The 24286-nt window shown below is 44.9% G+C and overlaps 1 protein-coding gene across 2 annotated transcripts in view; it reads right to left on the bottom strand.

Annotated features, from left to right (window-relative positions):
• Dip2b (disco interacting protein 2 homolog B) overlaps positions 1 to 24286 on the bottom strand; it is a 191524-nt gene that overhangs the window by 115512 nt on the left and 51726 nt on the right. For both annotated transcript variants that reach the window (XM_075960651.1, XM_075960652.1), the window contains exon 2: positions 7995 to 8066. In XM_075960651.1, coding sequence (XP_075816766.1) covers positions 7995 to 8066 — 72 coding nt within the window. The remainder of the gene's footprint in view (positions 1 to 7994; positions 8067 to 24286) is intronic.

Below are 24286 nucleotides of genomic sequence, written 5' to 3'. Positions count from 1 at the left end.
TTAAGAGCCCAGCAGTTCAATCAGACACACAGTGCAGAGAATGTTCTCAAAATGTAGCTCACGGGGCTGGTGAGATGGCTCCGTGGTAAAGGTGTCTATCTACTGTATTAACCTGGTGACCTGGGTTTGGGCCTTGAAACCCACATAAAGGTGGAAGGAGATGAGAACTCCATGAAGTTGTCCTCTGACCTCTACATGTATGCCGAGGCACACGCACCCACTCTCATACACGTAGTAACAGTATATTAAGTCTAGAGGAATACAATTCAGACAAGGCCAACAGACTGTCTAGAACTCCTGTGTAGAGTGAGCCTCTGTCAGAGCAAGCCAGTGGGCTCTAAGAGCAGCAAGAGACTCACAAAGACAGGGAGGGCATGCTGGCCTTGTCCAGCACTGCCGCCTTGGGGCCCCAACAGCACCCAGGGCACTGTCATTACGCAGTAAATATGCACTGCTGTTTGCCAGGACTGCCTGTGTAGCTGCAACAAATGCTCTCCTCTTAAAGCTGTCTGGACTATAGATACTTGTATGGAAAAATCCCTCAACTCAAAGATTAGACCATAGGTCAGCAGAGTGAAGCATCCCACACAAAACCTTTCATTGTCTTGTCACTCCAAAGACAGTCAGTCACTCTTGGCAAAGAGAGAATGATTCAGGAGTCAGAACACACGCACGCGCACACACACACACACACACACACACGGTTTGAAGTCAGTTCTCCAGTTCACACCAGAAGGAGAGCTAGGCTCCTGGCCCTCCTGGAAGTGTTAACCGAGGCACCCCAGGAGCTGTGCTCTGGACTTTGGAAGCTCTGAGCACGGCGAGGTGTTCTGTAGGCCACTGGAGTAGGCACTGGTGGCTAGAGCGTATGGCTCCATCCAGGTAGGAGCTGAGAGCCAGGGGCCATGTCCACATTTCTCCTGCTGCTCAAAGTCAAAGTGTTCAGGGCTTTGGATGAGACTGTATCTTCATAAAGATGGACCTGGCTCGAAGACAGTATGACACCTAAATATCAGGTAGAGGTTGGGTTTTTTGTTGTTGTTGTTGTTGTTGTTGTTGTTGTTTTTTTTTTTTGGTTTTTTGAGACAGGGTTTCTCTGTGGCTTTGGAGCCTGTCCTGGAACTAGCTCTGTAGACCAGGCTGGTCTCGAACTCACAGAGATCCGCCTACCTCTGCCTCCCGAGTGCTGGGATTAAAGGCGTGCGCCACCATCGCCCGGCGGTTGGGTTTGTTATAAGGAATAGCAGTTAGTGTGTTGTTGGGGACTCAAAAATGATTTGCCAGGATAATTTGGACAGGTCACCTTCTTGCCACATGGTGACTGTACAAACTAATTCCCAAGATGCTACTGAATTAAAATCAAGCTTAATATTAACCCAAACTGTCAGCACTTGATTTCCATGACTTATCTTCTAAACATGTTCTTCAGTCTTCTGTGACCTGCTATATATTGAATTTTCCAATTTTAAAGATCATGTAGCATTTGAGAAAAGATCACATATATGTACACATATCACACACACACAAACACACACACACACAATGGCTGGGTGTAACTTGCTGGTGAAGTGTGCAGAAGGATGGCTGAGAGCCTGGGAACTGAACTCAGATAGTGAGCACAGGCACGTAAGTTCTAACAATACCATGCCGCAGTGCTAACTTCCTATTATAAAAGGCACTTGTACTGAAGCAGCCACCTTTATAACAAGTCTCTGGGCACGGAGATGGCTCAACGGTTAAGAGCATTTGTGGGCCGGGCGATGGTGGCGCATGCCTTTAATCCCAGCACTAGGGAGTCAGAGGCAGGCGGATCTCTGTGAGTTCGAGACCAGCCTGGTCTACAGAGCTAGTTCCAGGACAGGCTCCAAAGCCACAGAGAAACCCTGCCTCAAAAAAAAAAAAAAACAAAGCATTTGTGGTAGGTTTGATTCCCTGCACAAACATGGCAGCTCACAACCATCTGTAACTCAACTTCGAGGGGGATGTGATGCCCTCTGCATATATGACACTGCACACACAAGATGCACAAACATATAAACACAGGCAAAACTCACATAAACATAGAATAAAATAAATTTAACAGCAACAAGAAAAGCAGCATCAACATCATTCTAGGGGTGAATAAAAAGAAGGCAATAAAAAGTCTGGAAGAAGTGGACACATTCTAGTGTCACTTTTAAAAAATAGAGCTAAATGTCGTTTTCAAAATCTACAGCTCTATGGGGTATAATACACAAAGAGGTAATGTCTTCTTATGATATAGAATATACAGTACTGTATACAGTCTGTCCAACCCTCAAGCTATTCCTTCTGAGAAAGAGTTAACAACAAAAGGAAGATCAAAAGAAATTGAGAGAATTTACTAGCAATATCCTCATTAAAGTACCTAATACTAACTGTGCTCATAGGAAGAAAGACGACTTGAGAGGAGTAAGTATCGAAAGGAACGGAGAATAAATAATTAGTAAGTCCATAAAACAGAGAGGCAGGCAAATACTAAAATGTAACAAGGAAATTGGTAGTAACCAACATTAAAGTATTCTAAAGTTCTTATATGAGGAAAGTTCCGATACTTAAAAATTATGTTTATATATATAATATATATTATATATTTATAAATATATAAATTTAACTCCCCAAGTCAGGTCTTGCTGAGGTAGGCAAGTGCTCTAACAGGAGCGGCCTCCTAGCCTCAGAAGACAGTAACAGCCTTTAAAACTGTAAGGTCAGAGCCTGAGGGGAGGACAGCAAAGGGCTTCCCTGCAGACTCTGTGAGACACGCTTTCTACCAACGTGAGTGAGAGCTGAAAGCCCTGCACACAATGCCATAGCCTGACCAAGGGACCGTCACACACGGAACACTAACAGATGAGCTTCAGAGACCAACTAAGGGCTAGGCACGTCTTAACAGCTTCCCTTGTACAGGCATGTTCTCTGAGCACAGTGACACTAAGAACCACTTCTCTTAGGAAAGAAGGCAGACAATCTAGGTGAACAATCAAGGAAATTCTGTAAAAGTTCATGAACCAACTTAACACAAACAAAAAATTACAAAAAGAACCTGAAAACAATAAATCAGAAAGTAAAGCATAGTCTCCAAAGAGGCAACAATACAGACAATTGGAGACACCCAAGAACGCAGTAAATAGCGCAATAAATCAGAAAACTTACAACACAAGTAGTTTCCTTGAAAAATTGAGTCTACCAAAATGGGCTTAAAGAGAAACCTAGAACCAAGGACATGGTCAGAACCAGTCAGTTCTCCAGCACGTGGGCCCAGGACTCAGGCTCAGACTGGCTGCCTTGAGGGCGAGTCCTCTACTCCTGAGCCATCCTGATAACCGTAGACAAAGCTGCTAAGGGTAATCTGTTGAACTCTGCTGTAGCTGGGACTTGAGGGAAGGGGGACCTAGATTCATTTTCTGTCCTGTGACATAACACCCTGACAAACTCAGAGGAAAACAGTAAAAACTTGTAAGTAAACTTACAAGTCCAGGGTACAGTCATCACTGTGGGGAAATGAAGGCAGGAACTTAAAATAGCTAATCAATGTCCAAAGTTAAGAGCATAGAGAGAATGAATGCATAAATGCCCCTAATACTTAGCTCAAGTTTTCTATATAATCCAGGACCCAAACCCAAAGAATGGTGTCACTCACAGTGAGCTGGCTCCTCCCACATCAAATGACACAACAAGATAATCCCCAGACACGCCCACAGGCCAGCCTGATGTAAGATGATCTCTCTATCACATTAACAAAATTGTGTATGTGTGTGTGTGTATACGTGTGCACACGTGGTGTAGAGGTCAGATTGGAGATATAGCAAGGGCAGCACTCGAAAGTCATCAATATAATTAGTTTGAAAAGGTTGAAATAGAAGTGACTTTCAATGGATTATATAAGAAGGCAGAGGCAGGTGGATCTCTACGAGTTTGAGGCTGGCCTGGTCTACATAGTGAGACTCAGTCTCAAAAAAGAGCAGAGCACACAGTGGATCTATGGATGGGGCTCTAGAAAGGATCTGGCTTGTAGACTCACATTTGTGAGTTGCCAATATTCAAATGATAAAGCCACAGGTTTGGCTCAAATAATCTGGAGAGACAGTCCATTAGTTCTGAAAATCTGGTCAGCAGACCAGCACCCTAAGTAGTATCTGGAAATCTAACAGAAATGCACGTTTTCAGGTTCCACCCTAAACTTAGTAAATCAGAATCCAGACTGGGCCTGCAATCAATGTGCCTATAACCAAGAGACTGTGAGAAGTTAAAAAGCGTGAGCCTTGTTGTAAAAATTCCAACATTTCCCAGGTGTGATGGTGTACAACTTGAATCCCAGCACATGGGAGGCAGAGGCATCATGTGAGTTTAAAGCCAGCTCAGTCTACATATCAAATTCCAGGACAGCCAGCTACACAGAGAGATCTCGTCTCAAAAGGGAGAAAAGAAAACAAAACAAAATCCAAACGAACAAAACCAAAAACAATATGAGGAACAAGAAATTAATATGCTTAAATAATCAATCCACCACAGATATGACATGCCCACGGGCCAGCCTGATCTAGATAATCCCAGGTGATTCTAGACTGTGTCAATAAGAAGAATTCAGAAGTGACTCAGAGTACACCTTTAATTCCAGCACTCTAGAGGCAGGTAGATCTTTCTAAGTTTGAGGCCAGCCTGGTCTACAGAGCAAATTCTAGGACAGCCAGGGCTACACAGAAAAATCCTGCCCTTCCCCCCCCCAAAAAAAGAGTGACTGTGAGGCAAGTGTGAACACTAACGAATCTAGTGGTGCCAGCTTCAGGTGCTGGAGTGGGCTGAGGGGTGAGCAGAAACAGTCTGAGCAGTTAGCCAGAGGATGGAGGGGGCGTGGCTACAGCAAAGGAAGAAACACAAGAACTGGCTGGAAGGGCCTTGCCGGCAGAGGCACAAGAGAAGCTCAGCTGCTGGTTTCAGCAGGAGCAGAATTTTATTACTGACAGTCAAAACTGCTCCACATGGTGGTAGGAAGAAGCAAGCAGGCCCATTTTCCTCAGTATTACTGCCTTTTGATGTCTCTTCTTTAAATTATTTTGTGTGGCCGGGCGGTGGTGGCGCACGCCTTTAATCCCAGCACTCGGGAGGCAGAGGCAGGCGGATCTCTGTGAGTTCGAGACCAGCCTGGTCTACAGAGCTAGTTCCAGGACAGGCTCCAAAGCCACAGAGAAACCCTGTCTCGAAAAACCAATTAAAAAAAAAAACAAATAAATTATTTTGTGTGTGTGTGTTTGTGTGTGTGTGTGTAGAGGTCTTTGGCCTGCTTGTATGTTTGCATACCATGTTCATTCAGAGGCCAGAAGAGTGTTGGATCCCCTGGAAGTGGAGTCACAGACCACTGTTAATGGTCACGTGGGTGCTGGGAATTGAACCTGAGTCCTGTGGAAGAGCCTCCACTTAACTGCTGAGCCATCTCTCCCCCACTGTGTGGACTCCGTGTGCACCAGTCACAATGCCTTATCCAAGGTGACAAGGACACACACTCCCCCAGCTTCAGAAAGGGAGGAAGGAATATTTGGAATCCAAAGCACAGCCCTTCTACCTGGACAGATAGCCTTGTTAGGCAAAATGGAGGACTAAGAATGGGTGGGCCAGACGTAGGAAACAGAAATCTCTTGTCAGGAAGCTAACAGAGGTGTAAGGGAATGGAGGCCATCTGTAAGGGCAAGTCTCTGAAAGATGTGTGCACACTCCCGGTGTACTGCAGATAAAAAACTCACCAAGTAATCACCTACTTAGGATTGGGCTCTGCACAGAGGTCTGCCCATAGGGCACTACAGAGTTCTCACTGTGAATTCATATACTGGTTTCACACTGTGACTCAGGATCCCCTGTGTTGCTGGTTTACAGTGAATGTGAAGGAATCTAGACCCCTGCTCTCAAGCCTGCACGCCGAGCACTCTGTCCACTGAGCCGTTCCCCAGCCTCTCTTTCCATGTCTCTGGGCTTTCCGAGGATAGGCGAGGTTCTCGGCTAAGCAGCAGTCACATAACACTTCCACCTTCCACTCATCAGACGCCGTAGCAAACACCGACTTTTCCTTAGCTGTCACTGATTGATTTCCACCTCTCTTCTCTCAATTTATTTCCATGCCCATATGTTCATAAAGTATTTTAAAATTGACTAGAGGTTTATAGGAAGGGACCATCGGCCTCTGTGTCTGTACATTCCACATCCATGAAGTCAACTAGCCTTGGACTGCAAATATTTTGGGGAAGAGGCTGTCCGTGCAGACTTTTCCCTCCTGCCATCGCTGTCTAAGCAACACAGTGCAGCAGCGATTTAGCCAGCATTCACATCATGGTCGGCATCAGAAGTGAGCGAGAAATGATTTAAAACACGGCAAGATGAGCACAGATTACAGCCAAACACAAACAGAATATGCCATTGTCCAGGAGAACCTTAGCATATGCAGATTTTAGTAACTAATGGGATCCTAGAGCCAGCCCCCTGCAGATACTGTGGGACAATGAAGGAAATCCTTGTTTATTATTCATTCAACAAATATTCACAGACTCTAACCATATACTACATTTAGTTGACAACCATGGGAGATACAAAACTTCATGGCATTTATAACTGAGCCATTAGCTTTACAAAGAACAAACTTACAGAAACCAATTTTGATTATAAAGGGAAACTAAAAATAAAAATGTTTTTTAGTAAGTTATGATTAAAGCGGCACATAGCTATCAAAAGAAATGCCAGAGTACAAGTGACTTTAAGCTGGGTGTGGCGGTACACACCTTTAGTCCTAGCACTTAGGAGGCAGAGACAGCAGGTCTCTAGGCGGCCAGACTGCTGGCCTACACATTGAGTTCAGGCCAGCCAAGGCTACTTAATGAAACCTTGTCTTAAAAAAAAATAAAAACCTCTTGGGGCTGGAGGCTCTGGGGCTAAGAGATCATGTTGATCTTGTGCACCTACAGAGGACCTGGGTATGATTTCCAGCACCTATATGGCGGTTCACAAGGGTTTGTAACTCGGGGATCTGAAGTCCTCTTCTGATTTCTGTGGGCACCAGGCACACTTGATGGTACACATACACTCAGGCATGAAAACATTCATATACATAAAATAACTAAATGTAAGTAAATCATTTTTAAAAATAAAATTATAACCCTATAGTGGGCTGGCATGATGGCTCCCCAAGCGAAAGTACTTGCCACCAAAACTGAAAACCCGAGTTCAGTCCTCAGGACGGAGGGCACCAACTCCCACAACTGTTCTCTGGCCACCATATACAGTCGTATGTCCCACACCTCGGAGGCAGGGAAGAGCAACTGGAGCTAAGCACAAAGGGCACTCTGGACTTCCACACATATAAGAAACTTGGCAATTTCTTCACAGAAGTAGTATCTAGGATGTAGATTGACTCTCAGGCATTTGGGGGTCCTGACTCTACATCTTCCTGCCTCCCAGCATCGGCACACCCTATAACAGGCATCTGTCTTCTCTCCCTCCTTGCTCTCCTTCTTTCTCTCTATCACTGCTAAAATTGTCATATGCTCAAGTTGCATATATATAAAATGCGGTTCTCCACAGCCTGAAATTTTCCATCTTTCACACACTACTACCCAAGCTCTAAGTAAATTATGTAGTGACCTCAGGTATCTTTAAAATGCCCAGCATAGGGGCTGGAGAGATGGCTCAGTGGTTAAGAGCACTGCCTGATCTTCCAGAGGTCCTGAGTTCGGTTCCCAGCCACCACATGGTAACTCACAACCATCCATAACGAAATCTGGTGCCCTCTTCTAGCCTGCAGTCAGAACACCGTATACACAATAAATAAATAAATAGTTTTTATTTTAAAAAAATGCCCAGCTGAGACTCTTTTCCTCTTATCTTGCCTGTTTCTCTTCCCTTAAGAGAAGGCGGAGGCGGGACAAACGAATGACAGGTCTGCTAAGACAGTATCTCTTTAGTGTAAGAACACTTAAAGATTTCTCACCCCATACCTTGGGTCTGTGGGCTGTAAGGAGACAGAAGTTTGGACCTCTTCTTTTCATATCCTTTCTGTGTGATGTCCCCTAAAATAGCAAGAAACAGAAATAGGTTATGCATTATCCTTATTTTGTGGTTAATCACTGTAAAAAAAATAATAATTACAGTGTTACAGAAGTACCACATATAGAATAGAGTATTTAAATTGGTTCTTTGACAAGACTTTGTAAAGTGTGGTTTCCCACAGACTTGTCCCTCATCAGCCTTGCACAGAAACTCGCTACATACAGCAACAGAGACTCCTTGGCATCCCTCAGCATCCTCACCTCCTTGGTATTTAAGATGCTCCAAAAACGGAATGGCACGCGATACCTGATCTGTGAAAGCGACTTTCCAAGGCCCTTTTGCTAACACCCAGGTCGGAACCTGAGGCTGGAGCTGCCACATCCTCTCCTTGATTCACTGGCCTGTATCGTTCATATACACGGCTGTTCCTCACAACAAAGTGAAGTGCACACACAGACAATCCACTGAGCTGCCCGCACGCCAAGAAGCAGGTGGACGGGCAGTGAGCAGGCTGAGTAGGAGAAGAGGAACCTCACAGGCCCAAAAGGCCTTCAAGAGAAGAAAAATGCTTCAGAGCTGTGGCAAGAAACGCAGGTAGTGAAATACACACAGCACAAGAGCATTTTTCTAAAAAATAAATAAATAATGAAATTTTTTAAGCAGAGAAAAATAAAGTTTTATATAAAACTCAATGCATAAAAACAGAAAAAGGTTTTAAGTAGCATAAAAGATAGTGTGTGTGTGTGTGTGTGTGTGTGTGTGTGTGTGTGTAGAAGGCAGGAGGCTGTCGGATCCCAAAGGTTCTGGGCATTCACAGGAATGGGTACCAGGATCTGAACCCCAGTCCTCATGTTACATAGCAAGTACTCCTAACCACAAAGCAATCTCTCTAACCCCTGCATGTGTAATTTTGAGACAGAAGCTTGCTAGATAACATGGGTTAGTTACAAAGTCACAATCTTCCAGTCTCAGCCCAAGTGCTGAGACTGCACCACCATACCTGACTCTAAGCACTCACGTTGGTAACATTTACTATTTATACGCCAACAGCTAGGGGAGAATCTGACAATAGAAAGCTGAAATCCAGGGTGATACATGTCTGCTGCAGCTGGCTAGCTTCAGCCTACCATACCAGACAAATGCAGACTGCAGGAAGCACAGTGAAGACAGACAGCAAGGACAGGCAGTCTTGATGTACCAGCCTGCTGCAGAGACACAAGTAGGAAAAGAAAAAATGAACGAAAGAGACTGTGAGCATGAACCAAGAGAGAGGAGGAAGACTGGGTTAGACTCCTTGACTGGTCATGGCTTGAGATGAAAGATAGTGCTACCTGCTGATAGGGAAATAGATGAGCTATGTTACTGATGGGATAAAGACACAAGAGATGAACTGTGTATGGATCTGTGGAACACATGGAGATGCCCCATCAACAGTGGGGGGCATATAGACCTAGAACTCAAAACCATATGAATTTGGAATCATCAGGATACTGATAAAAATAAGTTACATTATCTAAGTTATCTAACAACTTCTATAAAAATTCTGATTTAACAACTTCACTTCTATGAATGTACCCAATATTATATTTACAATATTGTATTTATATGTGTACAAACAAAAAACAGTGAAAGAATGCCCCATTCTTGTGGTGAGAATATTTACAATACTGTATTTATATGTGTACAAACAAAAAAACAGTAAAAGAATGCCCCATTATTGGGATGAGAATCCTGGAAAGAAGCCAGGTGCTTACCAGTGACTTTAAGTTAGCAACAGTGAGGTCCTGAAGTGGAGTGGGGGCGTGTGGCAAATGTCTAGGAACATTTTTGTCTCAGATGGAGAATGAGAGGTTGTGAGCACAAAGTCTGTGTGTGTGTGTGTGTGTGTGTGTGTGTGTGTGTGTGTGTGTGTGTGTGTGTACACTCTGCAATGAACAGGACGCCACACAACACAGACCATCTAGCACAAATAGCAACAACGCTGAGGCTAAAAGGCCCTGATCTAGGGAAGACATAGGTATTCTAAACACAGTGGGAAAGAACAATGTCTAAAATTTGTTCCATGCAAACAGCAAGAGCAGAACAGCGGGAACATGTGACCTAGTCTTATAAAACACAGACCTAGGCACATCTGCACACAGAGACATGTAAATCTAGAAGATCAGGAACCAAGTGAGTTCCTCTTACAGAGCGGACCTAAGGAGAAGCTTTACTTCATTCACTCACTCTGACCAAGTTTGATTTTGACAAAATAGGCTTGATTTATACTATCTTATTTTTCCCAATAAGCCAGATAGAGCGATGCACACCTATTATCTAAGCACTTGGGAGGCAGAGGGAAAGGATTCCTGCAAGGTCAAAGCCAGCCAGGGCTAAGTTCTAAGCTGGCAAGGGCAACACATTAAGTTCCTATCTCAAAAACAAACAAAACTTTTTTTTCCATTAAGAAAGAATGAGGGAGGCTGGAAAGATGGCTCAATGGTTAAGTTCTCTATTCCTGTAGATAATTGTAGAGTTCTCAAAACCCACATACATGTAACTCCAACTCCAGGGGAATCCTACACTTCTGGCCTCTATGGGTATGTGTGCACATGTGTGCATATCACACAGACACGCATACACATAACTTTTTTACAAGTCTATATATATTTGGTTTTTCAAGACAGGGTTTCTCTGTATCCTTGGAGTCTGTCCTAGAACTCACTCTGTAGACCAGACTGGCCTTAAACTCACAGAGCTCCTCCTGTCTCTGCCTCCCTAGTGCTGGGATTAAAGTCCTGCACCACCACTACCCGGCATTTATATATATTGGACTTTAGAGACAGGGTTTTTCCGTAGCTATTTTTTGGTTCCTGTCCTGGAACTTAGTTAGACCAGGCTGGCCTCGAACTCCCAGAGATCCGCCTGCCTCTGCCTCCCAAGTGCTGGGATTAAAGGCGTGCGCCACCACCGCCTGGCTTTATTTATATTTTTGTTTTTTTTTTAAATATTTATTTATTTATTTATTATGTATACAATATTCTGTCTGTGTGTATGCCTGCAGGCCAGAAGAGGGCACCAGACCCCATTACAGATGGTTGTGAGGCACCATGTGGTTGCTGGGAATTGAACTCAGGACCTTTGGAAGAGCAGGCAATGCTCTTAACCTCTGAGCCATCTCTCCAGCCCCCTATTTATATTTTTGAAGACAGAGTGAGGACTAGTGAGATGGCTCCATGGATGAAAGCACTTGCTGCCAAACTGGATGACCCCAGTTCAATCCCTGCTACTCACAGGGAGGAGAGAACAAACACCCACAAGTTGCTCTCTGACATGCGCATGTGAGCCCACACATACACACTCACATTACTAAAAGGAATAATCATACATGTATATTTGCTAGCATAAGACATCCAAATTAAATAATGGGGAAAGAACAAGATGTACCACACTTTGTACAGTGCATTTAAAATGTGACTTTTTCTTCTGTATTTATCTCTTCATCTTTGCAGAGCTGCGCTGGACCCCAGAACCTCATTCACGATAGCTAGTTCTCTGCCTTGACTAATGCATCAGTTTAGTTTCCCACTATTTCAGGAAATTTTAAATTTTCATTTGGATTACATACTGTACAAACTAAATCACAAGATTCATCTGCTTCTCTAACCCTTCTCTAATAAAATAGTAAAAATCAAAACTCTTCCCATAGGTCAATTCAAGAATTCGGGTAATCTCCAAGAATATGCACAATGAACAGAGGAAGAGGACTCTACTGCACAGGGAACCTTCACTGCAAACAGAAAGCTGATTTCCACTGTAAAGGACAGAGCACTCAGCTCCTGCCCACTCACAAACTCCTCCCTAGGGCCAATACTGCTAGTGAAAGGCCTCTCAAGGGCTTTCTTCGGTGCGCACGGTTTCCATCACTCATTGTCAGTATGTCTCAGGTTCTCAAGAGAGTCAATTAAGAGAGTCTAACTCTGCCATGCCAATTAGCTGGGTTAGATTCAGAACTGAGCACAGACATTAAGGAGACCAGGAAGAAACGAGAGCCACAGGAATGTGGAGACTCGGATGTGGGCTCCTAAAAATCTCTTTCTGACAGTAAAGTTCTCTACCATGGGCTCCTCCAAGACGTGTCTTCTCCACTGTTTGCCATTCCTCCTAGGGCTCCTCTCCCGTAACTCTGAGCACACTCCGTGGTATTTTAATCATCTGTTTACACCTCTGGCTCCCGACTACACTGTGCACTTGAGGGCAGGGACTGTCTTGTTCAACTCAGTGGCCCGCCCACATCCTGGTACAATACACACTTGTCGAAGGGGAGACTGGACAATTGGTAAAATGGAAGCAGTAAGGAACAGTAAATCAATGAGACAGGTGTAGCTGGGTGAAAACTGGAATGGAAGAAAGTCTTTACTTCAGCAGGAGCTGACAGGCCTCGGGAAAGGACCCTAAGGAAGGTTACTGGTATTTGACAGCAGACCTTAAGCGTGATCAGAACAAAGGGCAGGGCATGGCGACCATGGCTGTAATCCCAGCACAGGGAGGCAGAAGCAGGCGGAGGTCTGTGAGTTTGAGGTCAGCCTGGTCCATCCAAGTGAAATCTTGTCTCAAAAAAGCAAACAATAAAAGTGTCCAGAAGAGCGCTTGCAGGACCTGGAGAGGAAGGAACAGAAGCACACCCCAGAGCCTCAAAGCCAGAGGAAGTCATGCAGACACAGATGCACGCGCTGCTCCATCATGTCTGCCGTTCCCTGTCTGCGTCACAGCCACCAGGACTCAGAACTCAGAAGTCATCCTCAGCCCTGAAGGTGAGCAGGTTTCGCTTCACTAGGGCAAAGCTTTCCAGACTTGACCCCATCTGTTTACTTCCTTACGGAGGAAGCTGGTGCTGCTGGAAATGAAGGAAGGACTTCATGCAAGCTATACAAGCACTCTACCATTGGCCTACAATCCCAGCCCCTGGTCATCTGGGTTTTTATTAAAGATTTGTTTTATTTTTAATCCTCTTCCTGCCCTCCCCAGTGGGAGGGGGAAAGGTGGTTGGGAGTCAGTTCTCCACCCTCAAGTGGGCGCCAGGGACCGAGCTCAGGCCAGCAGGCTTGGAGGCAAGCACCTTTTCTCACTGAGCCGTCTCTTCAGCGTTCAGTTTTTTGAGAACTAAATACGGGGATTGATTTTCCCTACCAGTAAGAGAATGTGTTTCCACCCACACATATGCTATCGGAGAACACCTGTCCAAAGGTCTGCAGCAGCTGGCTGTGGACGGAGTACATAGTCATAAAAACAACCAGCCAGCCAGGAGCAGGGTGGGACCCGTGAAACTTGAATCTGTCTAGTCACCTTCAAAATTCTGCTTCAGCATGGTAGAGAAGACGCAACTGACGCTGCTCTTAAGTTGGGTCTACACCCTCACACAGATACATGTGCAGGCAAGACACGAAATGCGCACAAGATAAAAATAAACCATTAAAATATAAAAATAAAAAATTGCTAGAGGTGGTGGCAAAGATGGCAGCAGCTACTACAAGTTCAGTAGCTGGGGCAAAACTCAGCCTGTGTGAGTTTCATGTCTACTTACTGCCAAATCTAAAAAAGAAAAGTTATAAAGGGTCCCCACTGTCTTCAAATTGATGCCTGTCACCCACTTATTCAACCCGTCACAGGGAAGGTAGTACAACAAAAGCTGTAACAACTCAGACACAAGAAATGTCCACAGACCCACAGAGAGGAAGAGAAAGGCACACAGCTGAGAGTGTCAACGAGCCCATCTAGAAAGCTGACCTGAAAGGGCACAAAAGCTACGTAGTACTTAAGAAATTCTTTTTACATGCATTTAGTGTGTGTGTGCTTGTACGCGACATGCACACATGTAAGAGCTTAAAGGGGAAGTGTGTGCACCATGGCAAGTACATCAAGACTGGGGACAGTTCTCTCCTTCTGGGAATCAAACTTGGGTCCTCAAGCATGTGGCAGTCACCTTTACCACACATCCATCTCACTAGCCCTAAAAAGAAAACAGATGTTCAGTATATTACATACAGCAGCCATACGGCTTCAAACATGCTCTTTCCTGAGACAGCTTCACAAGAACACGAAACAAGTCTGGCCTTATCCCTCAAACGAACAGCCTTTCCCTGCTCTTTCTTGGCACATATAACTTAAGTGTCTACGAAGATTCCAATAACTAAATACACTGTTTTGGGCCAGCACAGTGGTGGCTCAGCAGGCCAGGCATGGCTGTGTCCACACACACACAAAATTTTTTTAAAACCTTGAAATTAATGACTTATTTCTAACACTCTTTGTGTTTCTTTCTACATATAGGTGAAATAAATTTTGTATTGAAAAGGCAAAGTTTTAATAGTTAAAAAAGAAATGAAGTTCTGTTAAGCTATTACAATTTATAGTGAATTCCAGGCCAGCCTTAGCCAGAGTGAGACACTGTCTTAAAACAACACAAGTTAGAAAATGAGAATCTTCACATACCTGATAGTTTTAAAATCAGTTTGGGATTTTTGAGTTTTGCTTGTTTTTTGTTTTGTTTTGTTGAGAAAGGGTTTCTCTGTGCAACATTGATAGATGTCCTTACAACTCATGGTAACTAATTTTTTTTTTAAAAAAATCAACCTTGTTAATTTCGCAAAGCAATTTTTGAAAGAAATTAGGACGTTCAACTTTCCATCCTCAGTAGGGGCCTCTGAGAACAGCGACTGCCACTTCTGTGTGAGAATGTTTAACCCCGACTGCACACTCCGAAAACTCCAATCATGGGCTTGCTCTGCTTACACCACTCAGCTTTCTAGGTCAAATATATGACTTCTTACAAATGGTATTTTACTAAAGACATCATACAAGTTCAAACAAATAAAAAGCAACAAAGTGAAACACTGAAGACACTAAGAAGCTGAACTCTTAAGTGTGGCCCCATCATTATGCAGCTGGCCAAATTAATCTCACTGGTGCAAAGGGAATGTTCCTTTATTCACTTAGAAAAGCTGCCTGCAAAGAGCTGGGTTCTACAAATGGCTGAATGTTAAAAAGAAGCAGGAGGAGTCAAGAAACGGCGAGTTTCCCACAGACGTGGGCACTGGAGAAAGCACAAGCCACAGAGAAGCAGAGCCTGGTTTAGACTGATTCTTGCTACTGAAGCTACAGAGCAAGCTGGTTACCTCCTTCCAGGATGCTTCTGGTGGGACTTCAAAAGAATGAATAAAAAGGCTAGGCGGTGGTGGCGCACGCCTTTAATCCCAGCACTCGAGAGGCAGAGGCAGGCAGATCTTTGTGAGTTCGAGGCCAGCCTGGTCTACAAGAGCTAATTCCAGGATAGGCTCCAAAGCAAAAAAATAAAAATAAAAAATAAACCCTGGCGCTTAAGCATACACTCAACTAGGTTTAGCTGACACACCCCATCCCTACCCAACCCACAGGTCCTAATGTACCTTTATATTTAACAGGTTCATTTAGAAAGTTCTAGGTTGATTGGCTCTTTCCAGACACCTGCTTTACAGTTCCGCACAATTCTCTGGCTCCATCTTTTGAAAAGAAGAGGAGCTGGTGAGATGGCTCAGCAGGCAGAAGTGCCTCGTGCACAAGCACCCTGAGCTCCAAGCCTGCACTCCGGTGTGGAAGGAGAGAACGGACCCCAACTGACCACCAAGCACTGCTGTTGGCACACCCCATCCCCCAAGGACAACAGTAAAAAGCTTTAAAATTATAACATCAGAAGAGGAAAGAGGGCACTGGGGTCTCTGTGAGGTGCTGAACTCTGGTCAGCAAAGTCAACAAAATCTAGTAGCTTTAGATGTGGCAGACAGGAGAGGAAAAGCAGCTTCTCACGGAAGGAAGTGAAGGAGACCAGTCAGCACACACACGAGTGGAGACGGTGCCATCGTGCATGGACAGAGGACTAAATGCTCAGAGCAGGGATGATGCCCAGCGCCAGAATGTCAAGATAAAGGGTCATTTTCTCTATGGCTGCTTCATCGCTCAGACTGTCATCTTTAATTTGCTCACAACGGTGGAAACTATTTCCAGCAGGGACCCACAAGTGTAGCCGAGTGCTCCGCTTTTATTCTTCACCCACTGGATAATTTTTTAAAGACCTGAACTAACCAACAAAGCCACATTAAGCAATGCATGAGTCAGGCATGCTTCATCAACAGGCTAGATGAAACTAGCATGTCCTCTGGAAGTTCAGAAAAATAGGAGGAGCTTTGGTAAAGAGCTGAGGAATTTTGGTGGCAGCCAATTCATACTCTCTGTAGACCAAGGTGCAGAGAAAGGGAAGGCACTACTGAGCAGAGAGAGCACCGTGTACGTGTGTGCGCGCGCACACACACACACACACACACACACACAGAGTCAGCACAAGTGAGAGCTGAGACAAGGGCTGTCTCGGGGTGGGGAAGGCTTGCCAATGGCACAGGACACACATCTCAGTGTTTGGCAGGGATTTGTAGTCTGGGGTTCCAGGCATCAGGAGTCTAAGTTTTTCATTCATTTTGATATATACTCGTTCTTTGATCCTACGCTACTTTCTGGCCTCAGTTTCCTCGTTGGTAGGGAGGAAGATCACATGAGCTCCTGTTCATGATCACTGTCTGGCATTGCTTGCATGTAGCATGTATCAAGTCAAAAGCAAAAGAGGATATCCAGTGGGCAGCAGACAGAGCCAGCGTGAAGCTACAGACTTCGGCAACCATCAGCGTAGGAGGTGGCAGCTGAAGTGGTGATGAGAATGATATCACCCACAAAGAATTCTGTGTGAGGAGAGAGGAAGGGAAGAAATCCTGGGAGAAACTGACATTTGGGGAACAGACAGAGTGGGAAAGATGGCACCAAGAAGCAGGGAATCCAGGACAGACAGGAAGGAAAGGAGAAGAGAAAGAACGACAGCCACAGCCACAAATGTAAAGCAAGCCCTGAAAAGCCATTGGCAGCTCAATTGCCAGTGGCTCGGTTAACAGTTTAGGGGAGGGAGAGGCAGGCTGCTCAGAAGGAAGGGTGAGCATGTCTCCACAGGAGTGAGGAGTCTACAGGCTGGAGGAGGGGTGGGGGTCTGTAAAGACGGACCAGGGCATATCTAACTGGAAAGCACTATGATACAGAGGTGGAGATGCTGGCTGATGATGCAGGCTGCAAACACTAGGAACTTCATAAGTGCCAGGTATTACTTTAGCTGGGGACATTGCCCCAGAATTTAGTCACACTCACGAAGCTTACTCTCTTCCAGAATAGAGACATCCAAGAAATACTATAATTAATCGTGTAATTACACATTGGATGAGGTGTGCTAAGAACTGAGACTCCGGTAGAGTCTGCAATGAACTAGATGGTTCAATGGTTAGTTCAAGGGCCTCCCAGCCTCTGCTGTGTTGGTGGTATATGTGAGTCCTTACTGGTGTGGAAATATCCTAAGGGAGCTGGCAGCCTTGGGCCGGTCACTTTGAGAAGCCACAGTCTTTTTCTCCCACTGTATGAAACAAATGTACTTCTCTGTGTTTGTCAGACTTTTAAAAGGCAGAACACTGAGGAACATTAACGACACCTCCTCCTCTAACCAGTGACAAAGGCCAGGTGTGGGGAGTAGCACAGGTAATGGAGATCACCTGTCACCCGCACACGGCCTGTAGGAGAGCCGCCGTGGCTGCCTTCGGGGTCTACACTAAGACTCCGTTAAGACGGAGAGAACAACAAGTGGGACATTTTGATTGATTCTGAATTGTGTGTGCGTGTGTACATGAGAAACAGGAGTGCAGGTGCACACACATCCCATGCCTTGTGTGTGTCTCAGCCTTTCTGAGATCCAGTTTTCTCAACTGCAAGATGTATTAAGAGAATCCACGCACTATGAAAAGAGTTAATACATGGAGAGGCCCTCACAGACTCCTAGCCATCAGCCTCCTATTCTAAGGGCGAAGGAAGTTAACTCAGGAAATGCTCCCAGTGGGGTGTGATGCCTGTACTATACATCCTTGGGGCTTGGAGATGTATGATCAGGAACAAATCCAACCCTAACCATAGCAAAGGCAGCATCATGGAACTTAACATGGTGCTAGCAGCCACATGCCTTTCAGCTACTTACTGAGGGGCGATTTAAGTACCACTAAAGAGGGTCCATCTTTCAGGTACTGGGCCCAAATAGAAAGGCCGTGTCCTCCACCCCCCTCCTTCTTGCGGGTGGCTGAAAGAGAACCGTGGTGATCAGCCACCTTGGACTGCCGTTGTGAGCCAGATACAAGGACTGGGAAGGAAAAAGACAGTCGAGACCTAGCACCTGGCACCTCATGAAGGACACTCCACTAGTTCAGACTATCTTAAGTGCCTGTTGGCTGTCACACGCATCACACCCATAATCCAGTAACTGCTTAGAACTAAGATGATTCTCAGTCAATGGCAAGTAACTGTTGCCACAGGGTGTCACCAGCAGAGCCACAAACTGTTACTAAAACACTTAAAGGACATTTTAACTACTATTTAAGACACACCTCTAACAATCTTCACAGCTAATCAGTGCATACAAATGGAATCATGAGGGCTGGAGAAATGGCTCAGAGGCTGAGAGCACTGGCTGCTATTCCAGGGGTTCTGAATTCAATTCCCAGAACCACATGGTGGCTCACAACTGTAGTGGGAGGCCGCTTGTTGGTTCCCGGCTGCCTGGCTAGCTTAGACTTGAAATAATCACACAGAAACTGTATTAATTAAATCACAACTTGGCCCATTAGTTCCAGATTCTTATTGGCTAACTCTCACATACTAATTTAACCCATTTCTATTAATCTGTGTATCACCACATGGCAGTGGCTTACCGGCAAAGTTTCAGCATGTTTGACTCTGGAGGCGGCCCCATGGCTTCTCCCTGACTCTGCCCTCCTTTCTCTCAGCATTCAGTCTGGTCCTCCCTGCCTAGCTCTGCTCTGCCCCACCCCCTCTTCTATAGGCTCAAAGCAGTTCTTTATTCATTAAAAGGTAATCACAGCATACATAGGGAAATCCCACATCACACAACCACCTGTAATGAGATTTGGTGCCCTCTTCTGGCCTGCAGACATATGTGCAGACAGAACACTGTACACATAAAAAATAAATCACTTAAAAAGAAGTGGAATCATGAAATTTCTGAAATTTCACAAGGTAAATATGGTTTACTTACTTGTAACCAGAGCATGGAGGGGGGGGACACACAACACACGCCTAACTCTGAGTTTTGAGCGAGGACCAGTGAAACGGTCAGAAGGTAAAGGACTTGTTGCCAAGCGGTTGACCTGGATTCAACCTTTGGAATCTACATGGTGGAGAGACCTTCCACAGGATCCCACAACACATGCATGCATGCAAACACAAACACACTCCCAACAGATAGATAGATAGATAGATAGATAGATAGATAGATAGATAGATAGATAGATAGATAGATAGATAGATAGATAGATAAGGTATATAGTAAAGATTTTCTTTTTTTTTTAAGATTTATTTATTTATTTATTTTTGTTTGCAGTGTTCTGTCTGCATGTATGCCTGCAGGCCAGAAGAGGGCACCAGATTTCATTACAGATGGTTGTGAGCCACCATGTGGTTGCTGGGACTTGAACTCAGGACCTCTGGAAGAACAATCAGTGTTCTTAACCTTTGAGGCATCTCTCCAGCCCCATATAGTAAAGATTTTCAAAAGAGCCTTTGAGTTAGTGGATCAATAAAGTATGTTGCTAATTTCAGACCGATGCTATTCTAGAGAGGCTGACAAGCACATGGGCCACAGCAGGCACGTAGAGGAGGGAAAGCAATTTTGTGTGGATGGTTTGCTCCCTCCACCTTTATTTGGGTTCCAGGACTCAAACTCAGGTTGTCAGGCTTGCGAGGCACCTGCTGAGCCACCTCACAGCCCATCAAAATGGCTTTTCTAAACTGCATTTGTTATTTTCACTATTAAAGTAAAACCAGCAAGCACACGATATGCTGTTCCTGCCTCAAAATATCATCAAAATAAACTGTAGTAAAAACAGAGAGGTGACACAGTTCCTAACTTCTGATCTGTTACACACTGGAGGGTGTACCTGAAAATAAGCAAGGTGCCATGCTTTTCCCATGTTCAGATTAAGAGCCTGTCATACCATACCAGACAATTGGTAATTCCAGGAAACCCCCCAAATTTGAGCCAAATCAACTCTGCTAGTAGAGGCTTATGCTTGGTCACACTGTCAACACAAGACGTTTTCACTAACCACCCTGCTCTTGGCTGAAAGTTCTTAAAACTACTAAGGTAGGGCTAGACAGCTGGCTCAGTGGTTAAAAGCCTGTCTACTCTTGCCGAGGACCTGGGTTCGATTCCTGGGAGCTAACAACCTTCTAACTTGAGTTCTAGGGACCCAGCGCCCTCTTCTGGGCTTCTTGGGTACCACATGCAACGGCACACAGACAAAACTCTCAAACACAGAAAATTTTAAAAGCTTAAAAAAAGACCCTACTTGGTGGCGCACACCTTTAATCCCAGCACTCGGGAGGCAGAGGCAGGCGGATCTCTGTGAGTTCGAGACCAGCCTGGTCTACAGAGCTAGTTCCAGGACAGGCTCCAAAGCCACAGAGAAACCCTGTCTTGAAAAACCAAAAAAAAAAAAAAAGACCCTACTGAGTTTATGGCTTATAATCAGAGAGTGCTTGTCAAAAAGACTGGTTTTACGAAATGCAGAGATTAGGGTTTTCTCCTTTTAACTCTGAGACAGGTTTCATGTACTCAAGCTGGCCTTGGACTCCTGGTAGTCCTGCTCAGCCTCTCTGGGTAGATAAGAGGCTGGTACCACTGCTCGGGACTGAGATGATCCAGGTTCTGATGCTCACAGATCACTCACTAGCTGTCTCTCTAGCAGCTACTTTAACAACGTTTTTTCCTTCCCTGTGGTACCAGCGAGTGAATCGGGGCCTTGCACTCTAGGCGAATGTTCTAACACTGGCTGATATCTCCAGCCCTGAGCTGTGCTTCTGTTTCTGGAAAGAAAACCTTTCCCTGTCTCACAGACTGCTAACACATGATTAAGTGAGTTAACATGTAAAAAAGAGTGATCAACCCAACCTTGGCCACCCTCTCTACCAGCTCTGTTCTCAGTGTCTTCAGGGCTGCATCATGTTGCAGTGCATGTTGGGAGTACACAAGCACTGATGGGTTTGTACCCCACTTCTTTCCACTAACAGACTCGACTCATAAGGAGAACCTGCGAGGGCTCCCTCGGCACACTAACACAGCAGCTGGGAAGTTCAACCACGTGACTGAAGCAGGGCTGACAACAGGAATTCCCACAATTCCAATCTCCCCTTTGTGATGCAGCCAAGAGAGAGGACTTTTGCTCTCTGGTTAAGGATCAGAAGCTGAACTGTACCAGAAGACAGTGACATCTACAGCATACTAGAGCAGGAGCACAGGGGTGCACACAGACTGGGATCTTCAGAGAAGGGACACCAGCCGGAGAGCCTAGAGTAGACATAAATGCAACGGGGCATCAAGATAGAGGATGAACACTGGGAAGGTCACCAAGAGTAAGTTAAAGGGGAGAAGCAGTCACTTAACTGGCCAAAATATGATAAAAATCATAAAATACTTCATTCCTGCAGAAACATTTCAGGGAAAAGATGGACAAAGAACGAGAGGTGCAATCGGTGAACTGTGTAGAACGGAAGGTGAGGAGTGCTGGAAAACTAGGGGGGTGGGGCATCAGAGAGCCAGGCTAGAGCCAGGGGAAGCAGAGCTGGAGCACTGAGGAGGAGCCGTGCTGGAGCACAGAAGGCAATGAGAACTCTTTTGAGAATAAGATACAAAATCTGAAGGCATTAGCCATACAGATATCTTGGGAACAGTTTACTGGGCAAAACCGTCAAAAAGAAGAATTGGCTATGCAAATCAGTAAATTGAGAAACATAATCAAATCCGGAAATGCCAGGTAAATGCCAGCTGCTCCCAAACAGTTCTTGTCTTTAAAAAACAATTTTCAGATAAACAAATGATAAATAGGAGCGCCCACGTTACACAAAAATATTTCTAAAAACGGTCATCTGTGTATGAACTAATCAATTAAAATGGTTATCTGGATGAGGGAGAAGAATGTCCTCTGAACTCCCAAGCAAGAGGAGGCTAGCCTTGGCCAGGTTGGCAGAGCCCAGCCTCCCGCCTCTTGTAAGGCCTGTTACAACCTGCAGCTTCCACACAGTAACCCCACAGTGCTACATGGCAAGGGTAGCGTATTTTTCTCATTTGTAAAATGCTATTTAATCCACAATCATACACACTATAAAAATGACATTTCTGTGAAGACTAGAAGCCAACTAATTCTAGAGTCAATCAATAATGTTAATAATTAAACACTAAATTTGCAGAAAATATTTTCTCTTCATCTGCTACTCACTGAAGGAGCCAAGGGCTGGTTCTGAAAATCATTTGAGACATCAAAAGGTGCCTGATTTTAACTTTATTTATAAAAGTGAGGGACAGAGGTACATTTATTCAAATACATGATTCCTGAATGTACTTGCCTAATACCCTAAATGCATAAATGTTCATTCCTAGCCATCATGAAAACAGCACTTCCCAGACTCCCAGACATCTGAGTTAGGGTCTCCTTTTGCTGCTCAGCTCGGCTGAGTGGAAGCAGCAAGGGATGGATGCGAACTCTCCTTCCAGGACAGTGGTCACAGACAGACTACAGAAGTCTGTACTCTCAAAGCTCCTGCATCACAGAGACATGGAGAGATGGTACTGACCATTACTGTCTTACTAACAAATACGTCCAGCAGCTCCACCTCTGAGAGGGAAAGAGGTAGTTATATCCCATACTCTATTGGACATCTAGTGAAATGACCAAGAAATAAAATCAGAACGTGCCCTCAGGTCAAGCAACTGGGTACTGCCCAAGGATCTTTAAAATGTTTATATGTGTTTAGGTTTGGTTTTCTGTTTGTTTGATTGTTTTGTAGATGTTATTTGAAGCAGTCTTTCCACAGTCAGACTGACCTTCAACTCACAGTTCCACTTCAGCCTCCGGGTTTATAGTTATGTACACACCTGGACATAGAAGAAGCTGGGGAGCAGGTAGCTCAGTGGCAGTGGCAGAGCAGCTCATCCAGCACGTTCAAGGTCGTGGAAATGGGAAAGGCAGAAGGAGAAGGAGGGAAAGGAAAGCTCATGAGAAATCGCTTGAGTGAAGCCATTTCCTGGAAGAACACTCACTCCATGCCATCCACTGGGACACAGAAGAACACACCTGCCCAATGCGAAGAAGCAGAAAAACTAAGCGACAGCGAGGTGAAGGTAGTAGAGTGGTGTATTCAAGAACAGGCTGGGCTCCCTGAGATGGGGCCATAGCATGACTCAAAAACTAAAACAAATCAGAACAAAAGGAAGCTGAAATACCAAAAACAATTAAGTCATTGGCTAAAACTATCCAAAGGACATTACTGTTCAGTGAACGAGAAAACAAGATACAAGGGGAGGACATGACTGCTCCTAAAGGATGGGGAGGACTCTCGCTGTAGATGCGAGAACGGGCAGAGGGAGAGTCCCGGCTGAACAGGAGGCAGACTATAAGAGGAGAGAGAGGAAGGGACAGCAAAGGATCAAGAGGGGACCTCCCAGCCAAGAGACCAAGGCAAAATGGCTGAGTTTTATAGGGATCAGGCTGGGGAAAGGGAAGCCCAGCCCCTGGGAGGGGAGAGGTGAGGAGTGCTGGGAGGAGCCACAGGTATGAATGAGATTGTCGTGGGTTTCTTTGAGACCTAACATTCAGTTTCCCACATTTTCCTACGACAATTCATTTTTCTGTAACACAGATTTAAAAGATAATTATAAAAGAGCTCAAATATTAAAACATTCGTTGTTTAGACAAAATTAGAGTCAGTTCTCATTACACACATGCAGGCCTGTGTTGTCCTGCTATGCGTTCATCTCTCCCAATACTCTGCCCTGAAGCTCCCTCAGATGCAGACAGACAGCTCCATCCCACCCTCTGGTCCACTGGAATGACAAGATGCAGCACATATGAGAAGCTACACACACCACCACCTGCCTCTATTACATCAGGGGCTCATTCTTAACCTTTTCCCTTGCTAATCAGAACACTGGAGTGCTGCCCACACATTCTAATTATACGCACAATGGATAAATCAAGAATCATTTACATGAAGTGCCATAATGCTGACAAAAGAGTCTAAACACTTGAATATCAGACATCAACTTTCAAATGTCTTCGCTTAAACTCAAAGGCATCTGTAA

Source organism: Microtus pennsylvanicus, chromosome 2 (genome assembly GCF_037038515.1).
Source record: "Microtus pennsylvanicus isolate mMicPen1 chromosome 2, mMicPen1.hap1, whole genome shotgun sequence".
Classification (NCBI taxonomy): domain Eukaryota; kingdom Metazoa; phylum Chordata; class Mammalia; order Rodentia; family Cricetidae; genus Microtus; species Microtus pennsylvanicus.
The sequence above is the reverse complement of the archived record's forward strand: the minus strand, read 5'-3'. Positions and strand labels throughout refer to the sequence as shown.